Source organism: Scyliorhinus canicula, chromosome 15 (genome assembly GCF_902713615.1).
Source record: "Scyliorhinus canicula chromosome 15, sScyCan1.1, whole genome shotgun sequence".
In the NCBI taxonomy this organism is placed as follows: domain Eukaryota; kingdom Metazoa; phylum Chordata; class Chondrichthyes; order Carcharhiniformes; family Scyliorhinidae; genus Scyliorhinus; species Scyliorhinus canicula.
Window position 1 is genome coordinate 113,256,451 of NC_052160.1, and position 21,907 is coordinate 113,278,357.

At 44.2% G+C, this 21,907-nt stretch overlaps 1 protein-coding gene across 4 annotated transcripts in view; it reads left to right on the forward strand.

Annotated features, from left to right (window-relative positions):
* Positions 1 to 21,535, forward strand: part of brpf3b (bromodomain and PHD finger containing, 3b) — an 89,036-nt gene extending 67,501 nt beyond the window's left edge. For all 4 annotated transcript variants that reach the window (XM_038819442.1, XM_038819440.1, XM_038819443.1 and 1 more), the window contains 6 exons: positions 6,976 to 7,506; positions 7,742 to 7,850; positions 14,921 to 15,027; positions 16,439 to 16,536; positions 17,506 to 17,660; positions 18,475 to 21,535. In XM_038819442.1, coding sequence (XP_038675370.1) covers positions 6,976 to 7,506; positions 7,742 to 7,850; positions 14,921 to 15,027; positions 16,439 to 16,536; positions 17,506 to 17,660; positions 18,475 to 18,658 — 1,184 coding nt within the window. In that variant the 3' untranslated portion in view covers positions 18,659 to 21,535. The remainder of the gene's footprint in view (positions 1 to 6,975; positions 7,507 to 7,741; positions 7,851 to 14,920; positions 15,028 to 16,438; positions 16,537 to 17,505; positions 17,661 to 18,474) is intronic.
* The last annotated feature ends 372 nt before the right edge of the window (positions 21,536 to 21,907 follow it).

Here is a 21,907-nt window from a genome sequence, read left to right on the forward strand (position 1 = left end):
TTTTTGCCTTTTTTGCTTTCTTTCTGTTGATGTCTGTAACTGTTTACAAAGCCAAAAACTACCTCAATAAAATTGTTTATTAAAAAAAGAGGGAAGGATGTTTAATAATTTGACCACAATATATATTCATCCATGTGTTTAAAATAGATTTATACGTTAAATAATTTGAAAATAGCACTTTTTAGAGATCCCCTTAGTGATGGTCAGATATAGGGCGGCTTGTGGCGTAGTGGATAGCACTGGGACTGCGGCGCTGAGGACCCGGGTTCGAATCTCGGCCCTGGGTCACTGTCCATGTGGAGTTTGCACTTTCCCCCCATGTCTGCGTAGGTCTCACCCCCACAACCCAAAGATATGCAGGTTAGGTGGATTGGCCATGCTAAATTGCCCCTTAATTGGAAAAAAAATTGGGAACTCTAAATTTAAAAAAAAAGAGATGGTCAGAAAAGAGGACATCCGGTGGCGGCATGTAGGTGGAGATGGCACGTCCGATGGCTCCTGCTGAAGTCTCTAGTTTTTGGACTTTTTTGGCCGCTTTCGGGAGTAGTTTGTGGATGAGTTTGTGTAGGAAGTCATAAAGAAGACGAGGAATGTTGAAAACCCAGAAGAAAAGTGCTGGAAAGAAGGAGGTGGGAAAACGTCCGCTGGCGAGTGATGCTGAGAGTCCTGCAGGACGAAACATGGCAGGGGCTGGGTCGTTGGGTGGGGCTACTCCCCTCACAGTAGAAACTCTGACTCAGCTGATGTCGATGGAGTTTGAGAGGCAGTTTGCTAAACATATGGAAGTACTTCGGGGGAAGATGATGGCTTCACTGAAAGAGTGTGTGGCCGAGGTGATTGTCCCAGTAAAGGCGGTAGTGATGAAGACATCGCTCAAGGAGCGGGCGCAAGAAGAGAAGTTGAAGGGGGTGGAGGAGGCATTGTTGCAACACAGCAATCAGTTCACCTTGATTTGTGAGGAGCTGGGGAGGGTGGCGGAGGCCAACAAAGGCCTGAGAGCTAAGGTGGAAGACCTGGAGAACAGGTTGAGGAGGCAAAAAGTGAGAATTGTGGGCTTGCCCGAGAGGGTGGAGGGCCCGAGGCCTACCGAGGGTGGGTAGGTCCCAGCTGTGCTCGCTGACCCAGTCAGTTGGGAGGGGCTGTGTACAAAGGCGATAGCAGGGCTTATGAGGGAGATGGAGGAAGTGGACCAGTGGAGATTTTTGCACCCAGGGGTCGGAAATATTTACTTTTCTCCCCAGTGCACAAGGTTCTTTCGAGAATTTACTCTTCTGTGGTGGGAAAGGCGCTCTTGGCCGGAGTTAAGAAGTCTGAGTCTACGGAAATTGTGATCTCGGACCACTCTCCGCATTGGATGAATGTGGTATTGGAGAAAAAGGTAACTCAGAGGCCGGGGTAGAGAATGGGCGTGGGGATACTGGCGGATCGGAGCTTGTATGACAAGATGGGCAAGGTAATTGAGGAGTATGTGAGGTTTAATTGCGTGGGGAGGTCTCATGGTCCATGGCCTGGGAGTCTCTAAAGCCGGTGGTGAGGGGGGAGGTGATCTTGTTTAAGGCTAAGATGGAAAGGGAGGAATGGCAATGACTGATAGTAGAGATTATGGAGGTGGATGGGAGGTATACGGGGGACCCGGTCTCCTGGGAGAGAGGACGGAGTTGCAGGCGAGGTTTGACCTATTGTCCACATGCGAAAGTGGTGCGTCAGTTGAGAAGGGCGAGAGGGGGCTGTTTATGAGTACGGAGAGAAATAGGGCATGTGTTGGCAGGCCATCTACGTAGGGAAGCTATGGCGAGGGAGATAGTTTGGCTGCGGGTCAAGATGGAGTTGGTGGTGACTCAGGAACAGATTAATAATGTGTTTGAGGGGTCTATAGGGATTTGTACAAGTTGGAGCCACCGGACGAGGAGCGAGAGATGAGGGAGTTTTTGGGTGGGCTAGAGTGTCCCAGGTTGGGGGAGGTGGAGAGGGAGGAAGTGAAGGTGGCGATTGAGAGGACGCAAGTACAGAAGGCGAAATGGTCCCATGGGTTCCCGGACAAATTATATAAAATTTGTAAGGATAGGTTGGCGCTGTTGATGGTGGGAATGTTTGAGGATGGACTGGGGTGTCTTGCCGCAGACGATGGGACAGGACTCCATCTCGTTGTTGCTTGAGAAGGACAAGGATCCGGTGGAGTGTGGGTGGTTTTGGCCCATATCTGCCCCGTGGGCAGCACGGAGCACAAGTGGCTAACACTGTGGCTTCACAGTGCCAGGGTCCCAGGTTCGATTCCCCACTGGGTCACTGTCTGCACATTCTCCCCGTGTCTGCGTGGGTTTTCTCCGGGTGCTCCAATTTCCTCCCACAGTCCAAAGACGTGCAGGTTAGGTGGATTGCCAGGCTAAATTACCCTTGGTGTCCAAAGAAGGGTAGGAGGGTGTTATTGGGTTACGGGGGTAGGGTGGAAGTGAGGGCTTAAGTGGGTCGGTGCAGACTCGATGGCCGCATGGCCTCCTTCTGCACTGTATGTTCTATGTTCTATCTCTGCTGAATGTAGATGTCAAGATATTGGCATAGGTAATCGTGTTAAGGTTGGAGGGGTGCCCTCCATAGGTGATTGGGGAGAACTAGACAGGGTTTGAAAAGGGAAGAAAGTTGTCCTCGAATCTGAGGAGATGTTGAATGTGATGCTTTCTCCGGCAGTGGGTAGGGTAGGGAGGTGGAGGAGGAGGTGGTGGTGGCGTTTGACGTGGAGAAGGCGTTTGATCGGGAGGAGTGGAGTTATTTGATGGCGATATTGGAGAAACTTGGGATTTGGCCGAAGTTTGTGGCATGGGTGCAGCTGCTGAAGAAGGAGCCGATGGCAAGCGTGTGGGACGAAGACCTGGGGGTGGCGCTGGCGGAGGGACTGTGGTGTGAGGTGCTGTGGAAGGTAAATACCTCGACTTTGTATGCAAGGCAGGGGCTGATGTAGCTGAAGGTAGCGTCTTACAAAGTCTAGGCCTAGCCTGCTATTTGAAGAGGTGAAGGGCATCTGTGAGCGATTTGGCAGTGACCCTGCGAAGCATGTGCATATGTATTGGTCCTGCCTGAAGCTGGAAGGTGCTTAGGAGAATGTTCAGCACCATCTTTGGGGTCTTGCATGTGGATGTGAAGTCCGGTCCCTTGAAGCCAAACTGGCTGGAGTTGCAGGGGCAAATGTTCTAGCCCTCTCCTCGCGGATTGGTCATAGACGGGCCTTGTTGGGGTCGAGGTCAGCTTCTCCACCCTGTGCCTCGGAGTGGTGGGGGGACCTTCTGGAGTTTTTGACCCTGGAAAAGGTGAAATTTGCTCTAAGGTGATGGTTCAATTAAAAAAAAAAAAAAATCGTACCCTATTTTTTTTTCTGATTTTAAGGGGCAATTTAGTGTGGCCAATTCACCTACCCTGCATATCTTTTTGGGTTGTGGTGGTGAGACCCACGCAAACTTGGGGAAAATGTGCAAACTCCACATGGACAGTGACCCGGGGCCAGGATCGAACCTGGGCCCTCAGCACCGTGAGGCAGCAGTGCTGACCACTGCACCACCGTGCCGTCCTGTGATGCGTCATACAATTTGTGGGGTTTGTTAATCATGCATTTTCGGGAGTTGGTTACTGTTGAGGGGGTTGGGGTGGGTTGGTGTGTTGGGGGTTGTCCTGGGACTGTTGTGAATTGTAAAACTGTTGGTCAGATAAATGTTTTTGGTTGATTCATGGAAAATAAATAGTTCTTTGATCCGAGTTTACAGGGCCCAAGACTTTGTAATGGCAAAGGACAGGAAATATATAAACTTAAGTGTTTTTGTGCCAGTATATATTTGTACCAGTATGCCGTGTGCTTCGAGCAAAAAAAAATTGGATAAATACTTTAAATTCAGAACTTTATTTAGACCCTTCTTCCAAACATAATTAATAAACAGTCCTCGCAGAGGTTGTTGCTATTGAAATGAACAACCATTATTTATCAGGCAAACACAAATTGAAAGAAGGCAGTTGCTTCAGTGTTCAGGATATATTGTGTAAAATTAAATCAATTTTTGTAATTATTTTAAGTTTTATGTGTCATACAATGTAAGGAACTAACTAATGTCCAGTTTTTTAAAATTGAAATTACTTCAGAAAAAGTGCAGTTTATACTTTTATCTTTGATATTTGACCCAAAAAATTACATTTTTGGTTTCGCTGTTGTAAAAATAGTTTTCTTGTGAATTTCTTTCTCAGTAAATGTTCTATTGATGTACCAGATTGTGGAGAGAGAGAGGGTATAACCAGTGAGCCCTGGCAGGCGCAATGCATATCAATGTTGTGTCAATTGTAAGCATTTCCAAAAGCTGAAAGCACAAGTCCAGGCTAGGAATTGTAGCCTGGCAACTTGCATATTTCAGCTGACAATGATTTGTCTGGGAAGCTGTAGAAATTCAGTGTAAACACTTTTCATGTAGAATGGCTGCCAATGGAAACCATCATCTTTTTCTGATTCTAAGTTTATCTTTTCTCGTACAAACTTCATTTCAAGCGCTACTGCTTAGCTTAGTGCGCAAACTAAGATGAGCACCTGCACAAAGTAGTTCAAAAATATTTGGAGCAATATGTTTGTTTTGGCCTAACTTGTAAATGTAAGTGATTGGTCGTGACTGGTTGTTTTTTTTCTTTCCCTCTACTACATCCTTGTTTGGCTAAAATTCCACATTTGCAAATCAGTTTTAAGTGTTGTAGACAAAATAAGTGCACAGATCCAGTACTTGTATAGCGAATATAAAAAACACAGTAGAATCTCCAGTAGAATTGCACGCGCTATATAAGAGATATGATGTTTCCTAGGCTTGGGGCATGTATTACGGTCATGTACTGTCATGTACTACGGAATGTATTTTTTTTACTCGTAAAACTGATCAGATTAAAAAGTGCACTTGTTAATAGAACCTCAGATCACATGTTTGATCGTGAGAGTTAGCAAATTGGAATATGCTCGACTGTTTCAGGTTTCAGCTTAGAAGCATATGGCATATTAAGATTAGTTTGCATTTGTAGTACAGCATGCAGATGTTTTGTATCAGTGAATGTTCTATGTGTGCTGTCCACGTTCAGACAGAGGATGTAGCTATGATGCCCTCGTAATAGAATGTAGATGTGCCCTTTTACGAAGTGGTAATTGCTCTACATTCTTGAAATGAATGGTGGATTGATTTACTGACCAGGGTTGTAGATGTTAATCCTGGGTTTTTTGACTGACTGGTCAATTAACAATTGGAGGCTGCCTAAAACAAAAATAGTTTTGGACAGTGGAACTGAAATAGTAAAAATGCAAAAGTAAATTTACAACATGATGTGAATAAATAATCATATTTGTAAAGAAAGACTGACTTATATTTATAAATCACTTCTCACGACTATCAAATGTCTCAAAGCACTCTACAGCAAATGGGGTGGGACTTTCTGACCATTCATGCTGTCTGGATCTTACAATCCCACCGGCAGCAGACCCCTGGTACAGGTTTCACGATGGCGAGGGGTGTGTTCAACAGGAAACCTTGTTGATAACTGCAGGACCGGAAGATCCAGCCGCCCTCCGCCATTGCAAAACACGACGCAGAAGGGGAGGAAAATCCCGTCCAGTGAAGTGCTGTTGAAGAGCACATGCACCATGTTTGCGGCTTTTTGTTGTTCTTTAAATAGCCTATTTTTCAAAAGTAGCATTGCATTTTAAAGCCCCAATAAAATGTATTCTTGACGGGAAATGTCAACATACTGATCCTCTTTTCAGAGACACAGGTTGAGAGGAATGGAGTGAGGGCCACATAGACAGTGGCTTTCTTTTTCCTAATTTCCTAATAAGGGGGTCACGGTGATTAGCACTGTTGCTTCACAGCTCCAGGGCCCCAGGTTCTATTCCTGGTTTGGGTCACTGTCTGAGTGGAGTCAGCACGTTCTCCATAGTGTCTGAGTGGGTTTCCCCGGGTGCTCCGATTTCCTCCCACAGTCCAAAGATGTGTAGGTTAGGTGGATTGGCCATGCTAAATTGCCCTTGGTGTCCAGAAAAGGTTAGCTGGCGTTACTGGGTTACGGGGATGGGGTGGAGGTGTGGGCTCAGGTAGGGTGCTCTTTCCAAAGGTCAATGGGCCGAATGGCCCCCTTCTGCACTGCAAATTCTATAATTTAACTTAAAAAATGAGTCTTGGAAGCACACATCGCTCTTGAGGTGATTGGACAGGAGGGGAAAGATGAAAACAAGGTGAAAATGAGCAGGCCTCCAGCCTCTTCTCTTGCCAGTCACTCTGGAACAGAGTAAAGGGGTAGTGAATGTCGAGTTATGTCGGGGAAAGGGTTCAGGGGCTCAATGCATAGATAAAAACAGAAGAGGTAGAAGCAGTGAGGGGAGCGAGGGATGGTTGGAAAAAGCATAGATAAATGGGGATAGGACTGAGAATGGAAAAGCTTTGGGATGGGGCGGGGTTGAAGAGAGACACATGAAGATAATAAATGGGTAAAAGAGTGTGTATGGAGTAGATTTGAAACTGTGGATTAGCTGCGTGTTAATCCACAAGTTTGTATTTTGGTTTCTGTAATCCATCTGCCATTCCAGTTATATGCCTAGGCCGCAAGTTTTAAATCTACTGGTATATTCTTTGACTTGTATGTACATTGGTGGAAGATCCTCTACTGTTCTTTGAAGTTTACATGCTCAGTTGCATACCATAATGACCGTCTCTGCAAAGATGATAGAAAATTTAATATGGAAGAAAACATTTCTATAAGAACAACTTTTAAATTAATACTTTAGATGCATGTTTTTCCAAGATTGCACTAATTCATTATTTTAAATAATCAGAGTCATTTAATACTGCTGAGAAAACAAAGTTAGTTTAATGAAGTAACCCAAATACTGTACTTGGACTTGAATAAACTGGAGTGAATATAAATTTGGGGGAAAAATGGTTTAATTTGTTTTTTCTGTTCCCCTCTTCCCCATAGATGATTCAAAATCGTCACTTCCACCTACATTAGAACCTACTGGACCTGCACCTTCACCCTCAGACTCTGAAACCCACACAGACCCTCCTACCCTCAAACCTGTGAGTGAGAGCAGAGCACACAGCAGACTGCACAAACGAATTAAATCTGACAGCGATGTCCTCAACAGAAAAACACTACAAAAGGAAGCCCTTGGCACTCATACTCTCCAGCGTCTCCTCAGTGACAGTGGTGTTAATGGTCTCGCGCTCTCTACCTCAGACACAACAGCTCAGTCAGTCAATGAAGTGGGCAGGCGTACATCTGTTCTCTTTAGAAAGGCAAAAAATGGCATGAAGTTACAGAAGGGTTCTGGTCAGCCTGTGGAGAATGGAGACGGCCAGCATCAAACAGAGCAACTGGCACTGAATACTTCACCAGGGACACTCTCAAAACTGCATAGTCGACGCCAGTCAAGGAAACGACCTCAAAGTCTGAGCTGTAGCTCAGACAGTGAAAGTGAGAAATCTCCTTGCACGCCTACAGAACTAGGTAATCCTTCTGTGTTACCTTTATTAGAAGTGCTGTTTGTCAACAGCTGTGAACTTCCTTCTTTAGATAGCTTATAAGTCTTGCCCATGGATTTCTTTGCTGTTACTTTGCGTGCTGCTCTGTGGTCAGTCAACAGCTGTTATTTAGCAGGGCGAGTCAGTCTCTTGGATTTTCTTTCACATGTTTTATATTTGAGGGCTATGCTTTGCTGAAACCTTGTATATTTTTTGCACAGGGCTTTCAAATGGATTTGGAAAACATCCCCAGTTGTTAAATGCAGAGAGCTACTCCGATTCGGAGTGCAGTTCTAGTCTTGGGAGCAATGGGGCATTCGACAATAACAGGTAATTTTTAAAACCTAAGAAAAAGCTAACGTTCTGATTTTCATGCATGGATGAAGCCATGTGATAATAAAGGTTAATTAAATGTGTATATTTGTTTGGGAGTTGAGTAGAATAGTGGATTTAGAAAGCTGTTTTTTCACTCCTGTGGTGCTATTGAAATTCTGCCCAGAGTTGTGTGCATTTGTTTCTCTTAATGACTGTACAAAATTTACAATCAAAACTGCCGGAAATAAGATGACTTGTAATGCTATACAGAACGGCTGGTGCAGGAAATGAAAATGTTAAATTTCAGCATTTGCGGATGAGGTAAATGTTAAGATGTTCTATAAAGACCTGAATCCTCTGCTGCACCTGATCTTGTTGTCTCTCTGGGACGTGGTTGGTTTGAGATGGAGTTGAACAGAAACAATGCTACATCGTAGCTGGAATATTTGATGCCAACACTTGGGACATGATTCAAAAGTCTCGTTGCGGGATGTGAATGGAGTCCGATGCCCGTGGCACCCGACACAATCTGATTCACGCCCTTGCTGGGCATGAACCGGACATGCAGATTTAAATGAGTCTTCAAACTCATTTAAATATGCTCAGCCGGTTTGAGTCCAAAGTCTGCCAGCTTCCAGGATCCACCGCCCCTTTGGTGTAGTGTGAAGCTGACAAGAATCCGTATCAACGTGATGGCCATGCTGTGTGTCTCTTGAGGCATTGGAGGCCCTGGATGGTCAGGGACAGGGCAGTGACCCTTGGCAGTGCAAGATTGGCATTCCAGGGTGCAAAGGGGCACAGCCAAGGGGCAGGGTGTGAGTGGGGTGGGGATGTGGTCATGAAAGGGGGGGCCTGAAGGGGGTGCATGGAGGGGGAGAGAGTGCCCTCAGTAGCCTCATGGCAGAGTATCCCTCTCTTGATGGGGGTGGGGGTAACATGGACATTTATTACTGGGGGGGCTCCAGAGTCAAGGATTGGTGTTGCCCATGTCTGCGGGGTGGTCACGGTGTCCATCAAAGCAAGGTGTGGGGGACCTTCAACCTAACTTTGAGATTAGGGCTGATCTCTGAGGAGCTGGTCTTGCCAGGGTCTTTAGGTTCCCACTCCAGAAAAAAATCTAAGTGCGGAAGAAATCAAGTGAGAATCTCCCCAAACTCTTAAAAAAATGACAAAGCATGAGCGTGGGTGGATTGTGATGGGAATAGCACTGGGACAGCCAGTGGGATTCTCACCAGTTTTCCCACCCAAAATGACACTTAGTCATGTTTTGGGAGAATCATTCCCTTAATTTCAGCAAGTAAGAAAAATCTTTAATTCTCCAACACTAACATCTTTGATTCCAAAATTCCCCAGCAGATTAAATTAGAATGTGTTAATGTTTTTTTTCTCAAAACATTGCCATAGAAATTGTGGCCATTCACAACCCTATGTTTAAAATATATGACTTGTTTAGCAAAGGATATGTACTGTCTTCTGACAAGTGTAGGTGATCTGCTTATTGATTTCAATCCACCTGTTCATAAGCTGATGGATAAGTAAGAGTGGCTTAAAGATTTAGTCCTGCTTTAGTTTTTGTTTTACCTTTTCGACCTCCATTCCCAGTAGAGAAGTACCTGACATCTTATTGGTGCCTCCCCATCATGACTGTGGTGAGACCAGAAACTCGTTTGTTAAGGGACAGACATTGCATCATGTTTTGCTATTCCAGTATGTTGTAATGTCTTGTATATAGGTAGTTCAGTAAGCTACAGTACACATTTTGCTCTAGTTTTACGGTGAAATCTATGTACTGAAAATATCTCATTAGCTTTTAACTTTTTAAAACAAAGCTTGCAGTGTCTGGATATATGATAGAAAGGATCTACAATTTGAGTATAACATTCAATATATTAAAAATAAAGGGAAAGCTAACCCAGATTTAAATGCATTTGATAGAAGTTCCATTTCTTAACTTAATTATTTTTTGTGATAACGTCTGCAAAAACTACTTGAAGAGGCTTAGTGGGTTCCCATGTATTGATAAAACATACTTTTTTTTTTTGGAAATGTTTTTTATTGAGTTTTCATATCTTATATCCAACAAATTATTAGAAAAAAAACACGCAAAAATTAACATGTATATTTACAGGGAAGCATCTTCATAATAACAACTGTGGCCACCCCCTTTAACCGGCATACATATTTTACATTCCCCAATATGGCCGAGGCACATGTTTATAGGCATTTATTTACAATTTGGTTTTGGGCCTTAGCTTGCCATCAGACTGTCTCTTGCGGCTTTGTCCTTCCTTTTCTTTTGGGAATAATTTTTATTCAAGTTTTCAACAACAAATTTTATCACAACAGAGAAAAACAGTAACCCCTCCCCTCCAATACAAAAACAATAAATTAACAAAAAAAAGAAATAAGCATAAAACCATGAGAACAAACCCCCATAACGAACCCGTAGCCCCCCCCCCGGCTACCTTCCACCGATTCCCGTCCATTTTCCCCTGATTCTTGGCCACCCGACTATTCTTCCTCTTGTTCGTTGGTCACAAACAGGTCCCGGAACAATCGGATGAATGGCTCCCACGTTCTGTGGAAGCCGTCGTCTGACCCTCGGATGGCGAATTTGATTTTCTCCATTTGGAGAGATTCCGAGAGGTCGGACAGCCAGTCTGCAGCTCTGGATGGTGCTGCTGACCGCCAGCCAAACAGGATTCTACGGCGGGCGATCAGGGAGGCAAAGGCAAGGGCGTCCGCCCTCCTCCCCAGGAATAGATCTGGCTGGTCTGAAACCCCGAAGACCGCCACTATCGGGCATGGCTCCACCCTCCCTCACCACTTTGGACATAGCCTCGAAGAAGGCTGTCCAGTACTCCACAAGTCTGGGGCAGGACCAGAACATGTGGGCGTGGTTGGCCGGGCCTCTTTGGCACCGTTCACATCTGTCCTCCACCTCCGGGAAGAACCTACTCATACGGTTTCTTGTTAAGTGGGCTCTATGTGCCACTTTTAGTTGCGCCAGGCTGAGCCTTGCGCACGTGGAGGTGGAGTTGACCCTATGCAGTGCTTCGCTTCAGAGTCCCCACCCTAACTCAATCCCCAGGTCATCCTCCCATTTCTTTCTTGTTGCGTCCAGTACGGTGTCGGCCCTTTCTACCAGTCGGTCATACCTGTCGCTACAGTTCCCTTTATCTAGGATACTTGCGTCCAGTAGGTCTTCCAGTAGTGTCTGTCGTGGCGGTTGTGGGTACGTCCTTGTCTCCTTTCGTATGAAGTTTTTGAGCTGCAGATACCGTAGCTCGTTCCCCCTGGCTAGCCAAAATTTCTCTGTCAGTTCGTCCAGTGTTGCGATCCTGCCGTCCGTGTATAGGTCCCTGACTGTCAGTGTCCCTCCGTCCTGCCTCCACCTTTTGAAGGTGGCGTCAGTCAGTGCTGGTGTGAACCTATGGTTGTTGCAGATGGGAGCCTTGTCCGACATTTTGGTCAGGCCAAATTGCTGCCGCAGTTGGTTCCAGGATTGGAGGGTGGCTGTCACCACTAGGCTGCTGGAGTGTTTTTTGGGTGGGATGGGAGTGCTGCCGTGGCGAGGGCCTGGAGGGAGGTCCCCAGGCAGGAGGCCTCCTCTGCACGCACCCACTCGGCCTCTGGCTCCTGGATCCATCCCCTTACTCGCTCGGCTGTTGCAGCCCAGTGGTAGAATTGTAGGTTTGGGAGGGCTAGCCCCCCCTGGATTTTGTTTTTTGTAGGACCTTCTTTGGGATCCTAGCATTTTTATCTCCCCCATACGAACGCCATGATTAGTTTGTCCAGCGCTTTGAAAAAGGCCTTGGGGATGTAGATCGGAATAGATCTAAACAGGAAGAGGAACCTGGGCAGTACGTTCATTTTGATCATCTGGACTCTCCCCGCGAGGGAGAGTGGGAGTGTGTTCCATCTTTGCAGGTCCTTTGTTACTTCCTCCGACAGACTGGTGAGGTTCCATTTGTGGATCCCTTTCCAGTCATGGGCTATTTGGATCCCCAGGTAGCGGAATTTGTGTCGGGCTTGTTTGAACGGCAGCCCCTTTAGTGCCCCCCCCCCCCCCCCCCCCCCCCCCCCCCCCGCCCCTTGCGGGTGTACTGGGAAGATCTTGCTTTTGCTCATGTTGAGTTTGTAGCCCGAGAAGGCTCCAAACTCTTTCAGGAGCGCAATGATTCCGTCCATGCTGCTCTGTGGGTCCGAGATGTAGAGGAGCAGGTCATCTGCATAGAGTGAGACTCTGTGCTCTCTGCCTTCCCTTCGGATCCCTCTCCAATTTTTTGCTGCCCTGAGCGCGTTTGCTAGCGGTTCGATTGCTAGTGCGAACAGCAGCGGGCATCCTTGTCTGGTGCCCCGTGCAGCTGGAAGTATTGGGAGTTGGTATTGTTGGTCCGTACGCTCGCCATGGTAGCGTTGTGTAGGAGCTTTACCCAAGCGGTGAACCCTGTTCCAAGCCTGAACCGCTCCAGTACCTCTGAGGTATTTCCATTCGACTCTGTCGAAGGCCTTTTCTGCGTCCAGGGAGACGATCACCTCTTGTGTTCTCTCCCCGGAGTGGGTCATTATCAGCAGGCGCCTGATGTTCGAGGTAAGCTGTCTACCTTTGACGAAGCCCGTCTGGCCCTCTGCGACCACTTCGGGTACACAGTCTTCTAGCCTTTTGGCCAGTATTTTGGCGTCTGCGTTCAGCAGAGAGATGGGTCTGTATGACCCACATTCCGTTGGGTCTTTGTCTGTCTTCGGTATCAGCGAGATTGAGGCCTGTGCTTAACGTGGGTGGCAGTGTGCCCCTAGCTAGCGAGTCTGTGAACATCTCCCGCAGGTGCGGGGACCAGCGCTGTTGCGAATTATTTGTAGAAGTCCGCCGGGAATCTGTCTGGTCCCGGCGCCTTCCCCGTCTGCATGGAGCTAATGCTGTCCATGATCTCTCCCAGTGCTAGTGGTGCTTCCAGGTCCCGTTTTCTGCCCTCTCCCACGACTGGTATGTCCAGTCCATCAAGGAACCGGTTCATCCCACCCTTCCCCGTTGGGGGCTCTGAGGTGTACAGCTCTTGGTAGAAGGCCTTGAAGGTTTTGTTAATCCTCTCTGGTTCTGTTTCCAACGTGCCTCCGGTACGCCTGATTTGCGCAATTTCTCTGGTGGCTGCCTGCTTTCTCAGTTGGTGTGCCAACAGGCGGCTGGCTTTGTCTCCGTGTTCATACAGGGTCCCGTGCGCCTGGCGGAGTTGGTGCACTGCTTTCCTGGTGGAGAGCAGGTCAAAGTTCCTTTTGTAGTTCTTTCCTCTCCGCCAGGAGCTCTATGGTCGGGGCCTCGGAGTATTTACGGTCTACCTCCAGTATGGAGTCGACCAGCTTCTGCCTAGCCACCCTTTCCTCCCTATCTCTTTGCGCTTTGAAGGCAATGATTTCCCCTCTTAGTACGGCCTTAAGTGCTTCCCAGAACTTGGAGGGTGAGACCTCCCCGTTTTGGTTGTTCTCCGTGTACTCTGCTATGGCCCGCGCTATCCTTTCGCTGAAGGCCTTGTCAGCTAGTAAGGCACCGTTCAACCTCCATGTGGGACGCTGGGCCCTTCCCGTCTCTAGCCGCACGTCCATGTAGTGTGGAGCGTGGTCTGATATCACAATTGCGGAGTATTCCACTTTGTCTATCCCTGGAAGCACCGTTTTCCCCACCACAAAGAAGTCAATTCTGATGTACACGTTGTGTACTGGGGAGAAGAAGGAGAATTCTTTCTCCCCCGGGTGGGCGAACCTCCAGGGGTCCACTGCTCCCATCTGCTCCAGAAAGTGACTGAGTTCCCTTGCCATGCTTGAGGTTTTCCCCGTTTTGGGGTTTGATTTGTCCGTCTTTGGATCCTGTACACAGTTGAAGACCCCCCCCCCCATGATTAGTCGATGCGTCGCTATGTCCGGGATTTCTGCCATGGTCTTTTTGATGAAACTCGTGTCGTCCCAGTTGGGTGCGTACACGTTGACTAGAACTACCGGTGCCCCATCCAGGGCCCCGCTGACCATGACATACCGCCCCCCTGGGTCTGTAACCGCCTTTGTCGCCCTAAACATTGTCCTCTTGCCGATCAGGATCGCCACCCCCCCTGGCCCTTGTCCCATAACAAGAATGGTAGGTTTGTCCCACCCAACCCTTTCTTACCCGCAGTTGGTCCTGCTCCCTCAGGTGCGTCTCTTGGAGGAAGACTATGTCGGCCCTCATATTTCTGAGGTGGGTGAGGACTCTAGATCTCTTCACTGGGCCGTTAAGTCCCCTTGCGTTCCAGGTGATTATCCTGGTGGGGGGCTTCTGCCCCCTCGTTCCTGTGGGATTAACCATACTTATCTGGTGGACGCGCCCCTGCCCTCCGGGGTTTCCCCTTGTCCGGGGGGCACCCGCCATGGTCGTCCACTGTGTGTCCGCCACGCGGGTAGTCCCCTGCACTCTGGGGGCCCCCTTCGCCCACAGACCGTGCTGGGTGGGTGCTTGCAGCAGTTCCTTGTTTCGAGCCCTTGGTTGTGGCACTTTGTAGCCCTGTTCCTTTTCTGGCCTCTTTTGTCCCTCCGTCCCTGCATTTCCCCTCGAGATTTTAAAATTCTCATTTTGCTTTCAAATCACTCATGGCTTCACCCCTCCCTATCTCTATAACCTCCCCTATCCCCACAATCATCTAATTTTGACCTCCTCATTTTCCATAATTGTAATCATTTCACCATTGGTCCTATGCCTTCAGCTGCCTAGGCCCTAAACTTTGGAATTCCCTCCATGCACCTCTACTTCTCTCTTCATTTCTGATGCTCCTTAAAAACTACCTCTTTGACCAAGCTTTTTGACATCTGATTTCATATCTCCTTATGTGACTTGGTGTCACATTTTGTAACAGCCCTGTGAAGCATCTTAGGGCATTTTGTTATGTTAAATATATAAATATTTTTTGTTGACTATGACAATTTTTCTCCCATGCCGATCAATTACTATTGCATACTACCTCCTATTTGTGATTGTCTTCAAAAGTAAGTGTTTGAAGCAGGATTGCATTAATTTGCTTTATAAATACCATCACTAAGTAATATTATATGTTCTCTTTTAGTGGCCTGTCTCCACCCAAACGGAGTCGAGGGAAGCCAGCTCTTGTTCGAGCGCACTATCTTGACAATGGCAATGGGGATGTATCTTGCGGCGATTACAGTGCAACAGGTACTTATACAGCATAAGAGCTTCCGAAGCATTAATTGGTTGCAAAAAGTCAAATTACAAGAAATAGTTGACTCTAAAATAAATATTACTAATGAAGCAGTGTAAAGCCAGCGAAAAGACTAAGGGAAATTATCCCTATAATTCTACCAATGTTTGGTTAGCCTGTTATTATGCCTTGGCAGGATACGTTTGTAAAACAACTTGGTGAATATAAGCAGGGCAATATTTTATATTCTTCATAATCTTTCACAGAATTCATGCAGTGATGCAAGTTCACTGAAACACAACAGTGCATTGTGTAAAAACAGAAGAAGTTTTTACACAAGAAGGCAAATGGAATTTTGTCCTTCATTGCTAGAGGGATGGAGTTTAAGACTAGGGAGGTTATGTTGCAATTGTATAAGGTGTTAGTGCGGCCACACCTGGAGTATTGTGTTCAGTTTTGGTCTCCTTACTTGAGAAAGGACGTACTGGCGCTGGAGGGTGTGCAGAGGAGATTCACTAGGTTAATCCCAGAGCTGAAGGGGTTGGATTATGAGGAGAGGTTGAGTAGACTGGGACTGTACTCGTTGGAATTTAGAAGGATGAGGGGGGATCTTATAGAAACATTTAAAATTATGAAGGGAATAGATAGGATAGATGCGGGCAGGTTGTTTCCACTGGCGGATGACAGCAGAACTAGGGGACATAGCCTCAAAATAAGGGGAAGTAGATTTAGGACTGAGTTTAGGAGGAACTTCTTCACCCAAAGGGTTGTGAATCTATGGAATTCCTTGCCCAGTGAAGCAGTTGAGGCTCCTTCATTACATGTTTTTAAGGTAAAGATAGATAGTTTTTTGAAGAATAAAGGGATTAAGGGTTATGGTGTTCGTGCCGGAAAGTGGAGCTGAGTCCACAAAAGATCAGCCATGATCTAATTGAATGGCGGAGCAGGCTCGAGGGGCCAGATGGCCTACTCCTGCTCCTAGTTCTTATGTTCTTATGTAAGTTTTGCCAAATTCAGTTTTTCATTAAACAAATGGTACCGCCTACTATTTGGAATTGGAAAATTTCAGTTGTAGCTGATTGGATAATTTATTTCCTTTTTTTAAAAAGACAAGGAAAAAAGGCAGAACATTTGACTTGTTTTGAACATCAGACCATTGGCCTATCTTTCCAGCAATAAAAAATTTAAACAAATATTAGTTCCCAGAGGCATTAACATCAGGCAAAGAAAGAGTGCCTTTTAATTAAAACAAAGGAAATTGAAGTAAATGAGTGTTTGTCAAATACATTGGTTCAGTTCAAGGTTTCTCTGAAGAGAACTGTATTTTGCAAAATGGCTGGGTACTTATTTTTAGAATAATTGCGGAATTTACACCATAACGAACATCATTTTTTTAACATTTTGTTGTTCTGTTTTTGTTAATAGGGCGAGGGGTCTGGACGCCCTTTGAGAATGATGCTATTTTAGAGCCTCTGGAATTAGTTTGGGCCAAATGCAGAGGATACCCTTCGTACCCAGCACTAGTAAGTCAAATGTGTTCCACCGTTAAGTAAAATGACCAAAACTCCATAACGTAACCAAAATAATTGGCAGATTCTAGGTTGTAATTTAACATTTGGAAATAATTCCACTTATTTTAATTAATTTGACTTACAATAATACAGTTCAAGATTTTATTTTCATTTTGTTCAGTACAGTTGAGTCTGTAATTTTTGTTAATTGATTCGGATGATTATTGGTTGCATTAAAACAAAACTGCATGAAACAATGCTGAGAACTGGTCCAATCTGTGGCACAGTAATGCTTATTGCCTCAAATTTGTATACATTTTCATTACAATTGAATATTTTACTTGGAAGACATCAGACTTAACTCCATGTTAGTAGTCTGAGGCAGCTGCTGTGATTCTATTGCAAAGTCTTGAGGCTAAGTTAGTTGATGTTTCAGTACAGTACTTTGTAAGTGCTGTACGGGTGCTCCAGTTTCCTCCCACAAGTCCTGAAAGATGTGCTGTTAGGTAATTTGGACATCCTGAATTCTCCCTCAATGTACCCAAACAGGCGCCGGAGTGTGGTGACTAGGATTTTCACAGTAACATCATCACAATGTTAATGTAAGCCTACTTGTGACAATAAAGATTATTATTATTGCTGTTTGAGGTGATTGCTGTATTTTATGAGACTTTTAACCAACACCCTATCTATGCCTTGAGGTCGATGTCAAAGATCCCATAGTACTGTTTTAAAGAAGAGCAGGGCAATTCTCCTGATGTCCTGGCCAATGTTTATTCCTTGACCAACAAACGCCATGAAAAATATGATTAATTGGCCAGTTAGCTTAATGTGTTTGTGGAATCTTACTGTTTGTAAACTTGTTACAACAGTGACTGCACCTCAGAGGTACTTCATTGGCTGTGAAGCACTTGCAATGTCCTGAGATCATAACCTATACAAAATAGTTTCCTTTATTCTCTGTAATATTTTACTTTGTAGATCATAGATCCTAACATGCCACGAGATGGCTTGTACCACAATGGTGTCCCAATACCAGTACCTCCATTGGATGTAGTTAAATTAGGAGAACAGATGCACGCTGAAGCTGGAGAGAAACTTTACCTAGTGTTGTTTTTTGACAACAAAAGAACGTGGTAAGTGGAATAAGAAATATGATTCCTGAACTATGTATTTGTGTGTAGTTGTATTGCTTTAACTCTATTCTGTTTCTATTGATTTTGTAAAATGCACTGGAATATTCAGTGTAAAAGTCCTTTTTGTCTGTAAAATTGATTTTGATGTCTGAAATATCTGCATGTGCATTTTTGTTAAGAACCCTGTTTGGAGTTTGAATTTTGCTGCATTCCCCAAATTATTGAAAGGGAAGAGCCTCAATCAAGTAGCTGGTACAATGGTGACTTCTGTCAAATGTGTATGCCTCTGCTAAGCTTCCATTTTCTCTTCATCTTAATGCAGGACTGGAAATAATGGAAAGGGCTTACAAACACGCATTGATCTGTGAATGATCAATCCTGCTAGTCATACACAAAAGTCCACAATTTAAAAGATACATTCTGATTCTCTGAAGGAGGGAGGGGGGGGGGAGGAGGGTACTTGCTACACAGTTAAGGTTATAAAAAAAACTGCATGTAAAGTTGAATAATTATAGTATGAAGCAAGTTTTTCCATATGCACACTTGGTTTTAGCTCCTATTACGTATGATATCTGTCTGCGCAAACGGAATCAAGTTCTAAGCCACATTAGCAGATGGTCTTGATGCACATATCGGCCAATGGCTATTGTACAAGCAATACGATTCGTATCTGGCGTACTATTTTGCTCTTAATTTTTCAAAATCTAATCGTGCAATTTCAAGCCTTGCTATATTCGGGCATCTTAGTGCTGAACTGACACTTGATCTATAATTCCTGTCTGATATGTTTGTGTACTTTGTAACCTCCCAACAGGCAGTGGCTTCCCCGTTCAAAATTACTTCCTCTTGGTATTGATGATACAGTGGACAAACTGAAAATGATGGAAGGGCGTAAATCAAGCATTCGAAAATCTGTTCAAATTGCTTATGACCGAGCAATGATCCATTTGAGCAGAGTACGTGGAGAACATGGCTTTCTCACCTCAAACTACATGTGACTGTTATAAAACATAACCAAAGTTGCAGAAGGAGATTGTATGATGTGACATCAGGCATCAAAGACCTTAATTTCTGCTCATTGTAAAAACTAAATTTCCTTTCTTTATTTTTTCATAATTTTAAGCAGATTGACACACGGCCTCTGTCACTGCCAATTCTTATATGGCCTTTCTTTGGCTTATTTCTTGCCATGTTTACTTCATTTAAACATAGATCATGCTTTAAATTTACAAATACAAATCCTGTTCATAGTGTTTATAATGCCTTTTGTGTGGACGCCAAGGGGAAGAAAAACCATGTATATAATTGTATTATATTGTTACACACTAAATTATTCAAGGCTGCAGATCTGAATCTTTAGCTTCTCTGTGATGGTAATGGATTTTGTACGCACACACTGTAATTTATTTGAGAAACAATACCATTTGACGTTTGAAAGTATTTGTTCTGTTAAAATGCAGTGGACTTGTGACCTGTGTATACTGTGTAGTACAAGTTTAAAACATTTTTTATTACATTTTATGATTTTGGTTTTTAATGTATTCAGGCTAATATATCAATGATGTTGACTTACCTAGGGACCTAAAATTAGCAGAGTGTCCACTGTGAAACACAGGATGTTCATGTTGTATTTATTGTAGAAAGTAAGATTATTTGCTTTCTAGTACTGTTTATAAGAAACTGCAATGGTTGAGACAATTGAGAATTGACACTTGCAAAATTGTACTTTTACCTCTGATCTATTACAATCCAACTGTCTGAGGCTATATTTTCTCCTGAGAATTAAATGTGATGAACTAGAAATTAACAGTTCTTAATTTTAATTGCTGAGCTTCCTTTGTTAGCATTCAGTGTAATATCTTGGAGTAAGTTTCTTCACTCATGTTGAAACCTAGTTGCTCCAATCAGTGTCGCTGTGATTCTAGTCATCGAAGGAAAGCTACTGTGACAAAATATAACGGTAACAAAAAAAATCCCTGTTAATCCCTTCAAGCAAGACCTGGGCCTCCTTCTGGCTGGGCTGGAAATGACCTTGTAGAAGAGATAGGTCTTATGACATCAGTCAGGACCCAAGTGCTTTCTTGGACTAGTTTTGAACGCATAAGTGCATAAGATTGGAATTTTCCAGATTCCCTTTTCCTTAATTGGACAGTGTTTTTTTACCTCTCCAGAATAGATGGCTTCCAAGTATGGCTGGGAGTGCATGTATCATGAAGGATAAGACATCACAACTGTGTGGAACAGGCTGTATGGACCAGTGAATCAGTTCCTGCCCATCATTTTTTTACATGTTTAAAATTAGGTCACTACAGAACTATTATTTACTGGACCAAAAACTTAAACTGGATATTAATTTTCAGTTTCATCTCATTTGTTGAAGAAAATAAATGGGACTGTGACCCTCAAGCTAAAATATACACGTTTCAAATGACATCCAACTTTGATCTCTTTGGCAAAACCAATTAGGGACTGACAGCCAAAGATTCTTAGTCTATTAATCTTTGCTTATAAATTTTCAATTTAGGGGAGGTTGTGGTAAGGTCACTGGACTAGTAATCCAGAGACCCAGAGTCCTGCTCTGGGAACCCGTGTTCAAATCCCGCCATGGTAGATGGTGAAATTTGAATTGCATAGAAATCTGGAATTAAAAGTCTAAACGTGACCATTGTCACAAAAACACAGGTGGTGCACTTATGTCCTTTAGGGAAGGAAATCGGTCTTCCTGACCTTAAAATCCATACAGCAAATCTAGGAATAAATGGCAAATGTTATATTGTTTGTTCTGTATGGCAGTCATATACAGTGTTTGAGGAGGTTTCTCTAATTTAAGCAGGCCAAAAATTTGTAACATTTTAATCAAAATATGAAATCATTATTCGTAGTTTATTGTTTTATAGCATAGTGAAAATAATTGGTTTCTGTGTGTTGGTGCATTCTCTTCAAATTCTCCTCAACAGCAAAGTTTCTGACCTTAGTTTCTGACTGCCACAGAACACAAAGGGGGTGGGACCCTATTATATCCGATCATTGTTACCTTTACTCCAGAATTTCTGGTGCTTCTTCAGAGAGGCAGACCTGGGACTGTGCCTTCCAATAGGTGCAAAACAAAGGCTACCATTGAAAAGACAGCATAGAGGTCTTCCTGGGACTCTTGCTACAATTTGCTCTCTATGCTAAGAGAAGGATGATCAATTTGAGGGATGTCAGGAGAAGCTGCTGCTACTGTTTGCACCAGATGTAGCCTGATATTAAGACACTGCGTCCTGATGTATGTGCTACCTTCTTTGCAGTCTCTCAATTATCTTCTGGTCTTACCTTCTTGCTTCTGTTCTCCAACAGCAGACAGAAGGCTCAGAACCATTGGGCAGATCTGTAATTATAGACTTTTTGGGCTTGCAGTTGTATTTCCACCTTTTTTCTAGTTACACTTCCCACTCAGTGGATAAACCTGTAGATGAGGTGTAAGAAATGGGTGACCAATGAACGTGCAAATGATCCAGCCCACCAAATGTACAAGTTTAGTACTCTGGACAGGTGAAGCATACTTGACCATACTGCACCTATTCAGAACCTCTGTATTTGTGAAAACTGGTGTGTGAATGCACTAGAGGTGCAAATGTCATTCAATTCATTTCATAGCATTGGGAACACAGCCAAAACCCAAGTATTGTAACTCCAAAAAGGTTTAACGCAAAGTGTGCTCTCCATAATAGCAATGAAAACAGTAGTTTAAATGTCAATGCAATATATGTATTTTTGTACAAGGAATCTGATTTGGAGGAGAAGAATAAATGCTTTCAACAAAGCACACTCAATATGTATACCATGTATGCAGTAAGGGTTTATGATGACCACATTAAAATTAATGCCATTTCTATAACTGGTTTTAATGATTTACCCTTAGTGCAGAATTTGTTTTAATGTCCAAATGTCAAGCTTGACAAACTCATTGTCCGATACAATCTCAGTTATTTGTTTTTAGACTGGGCTGACCCATTCTTTGCAGTTAAGTTATGGTTGACTTTTTTTTACCATGCAATCTTTGAACAGATTTTCTTTGAATTCTAACCACTAGATTCTAGTCTTTTACTAGCTTATACATTGGACTGTCCAACAGGCTGATCTTTAGAAAAATTCTAGCAAGTGAATTTTATCTTTGACTTGCAGTGGTGTCTTGACCTGTAGTCTCATGACAGGAGTGAGGGATAACCCTGATAATGAAAGGTAACATACGGACATTGAGGATG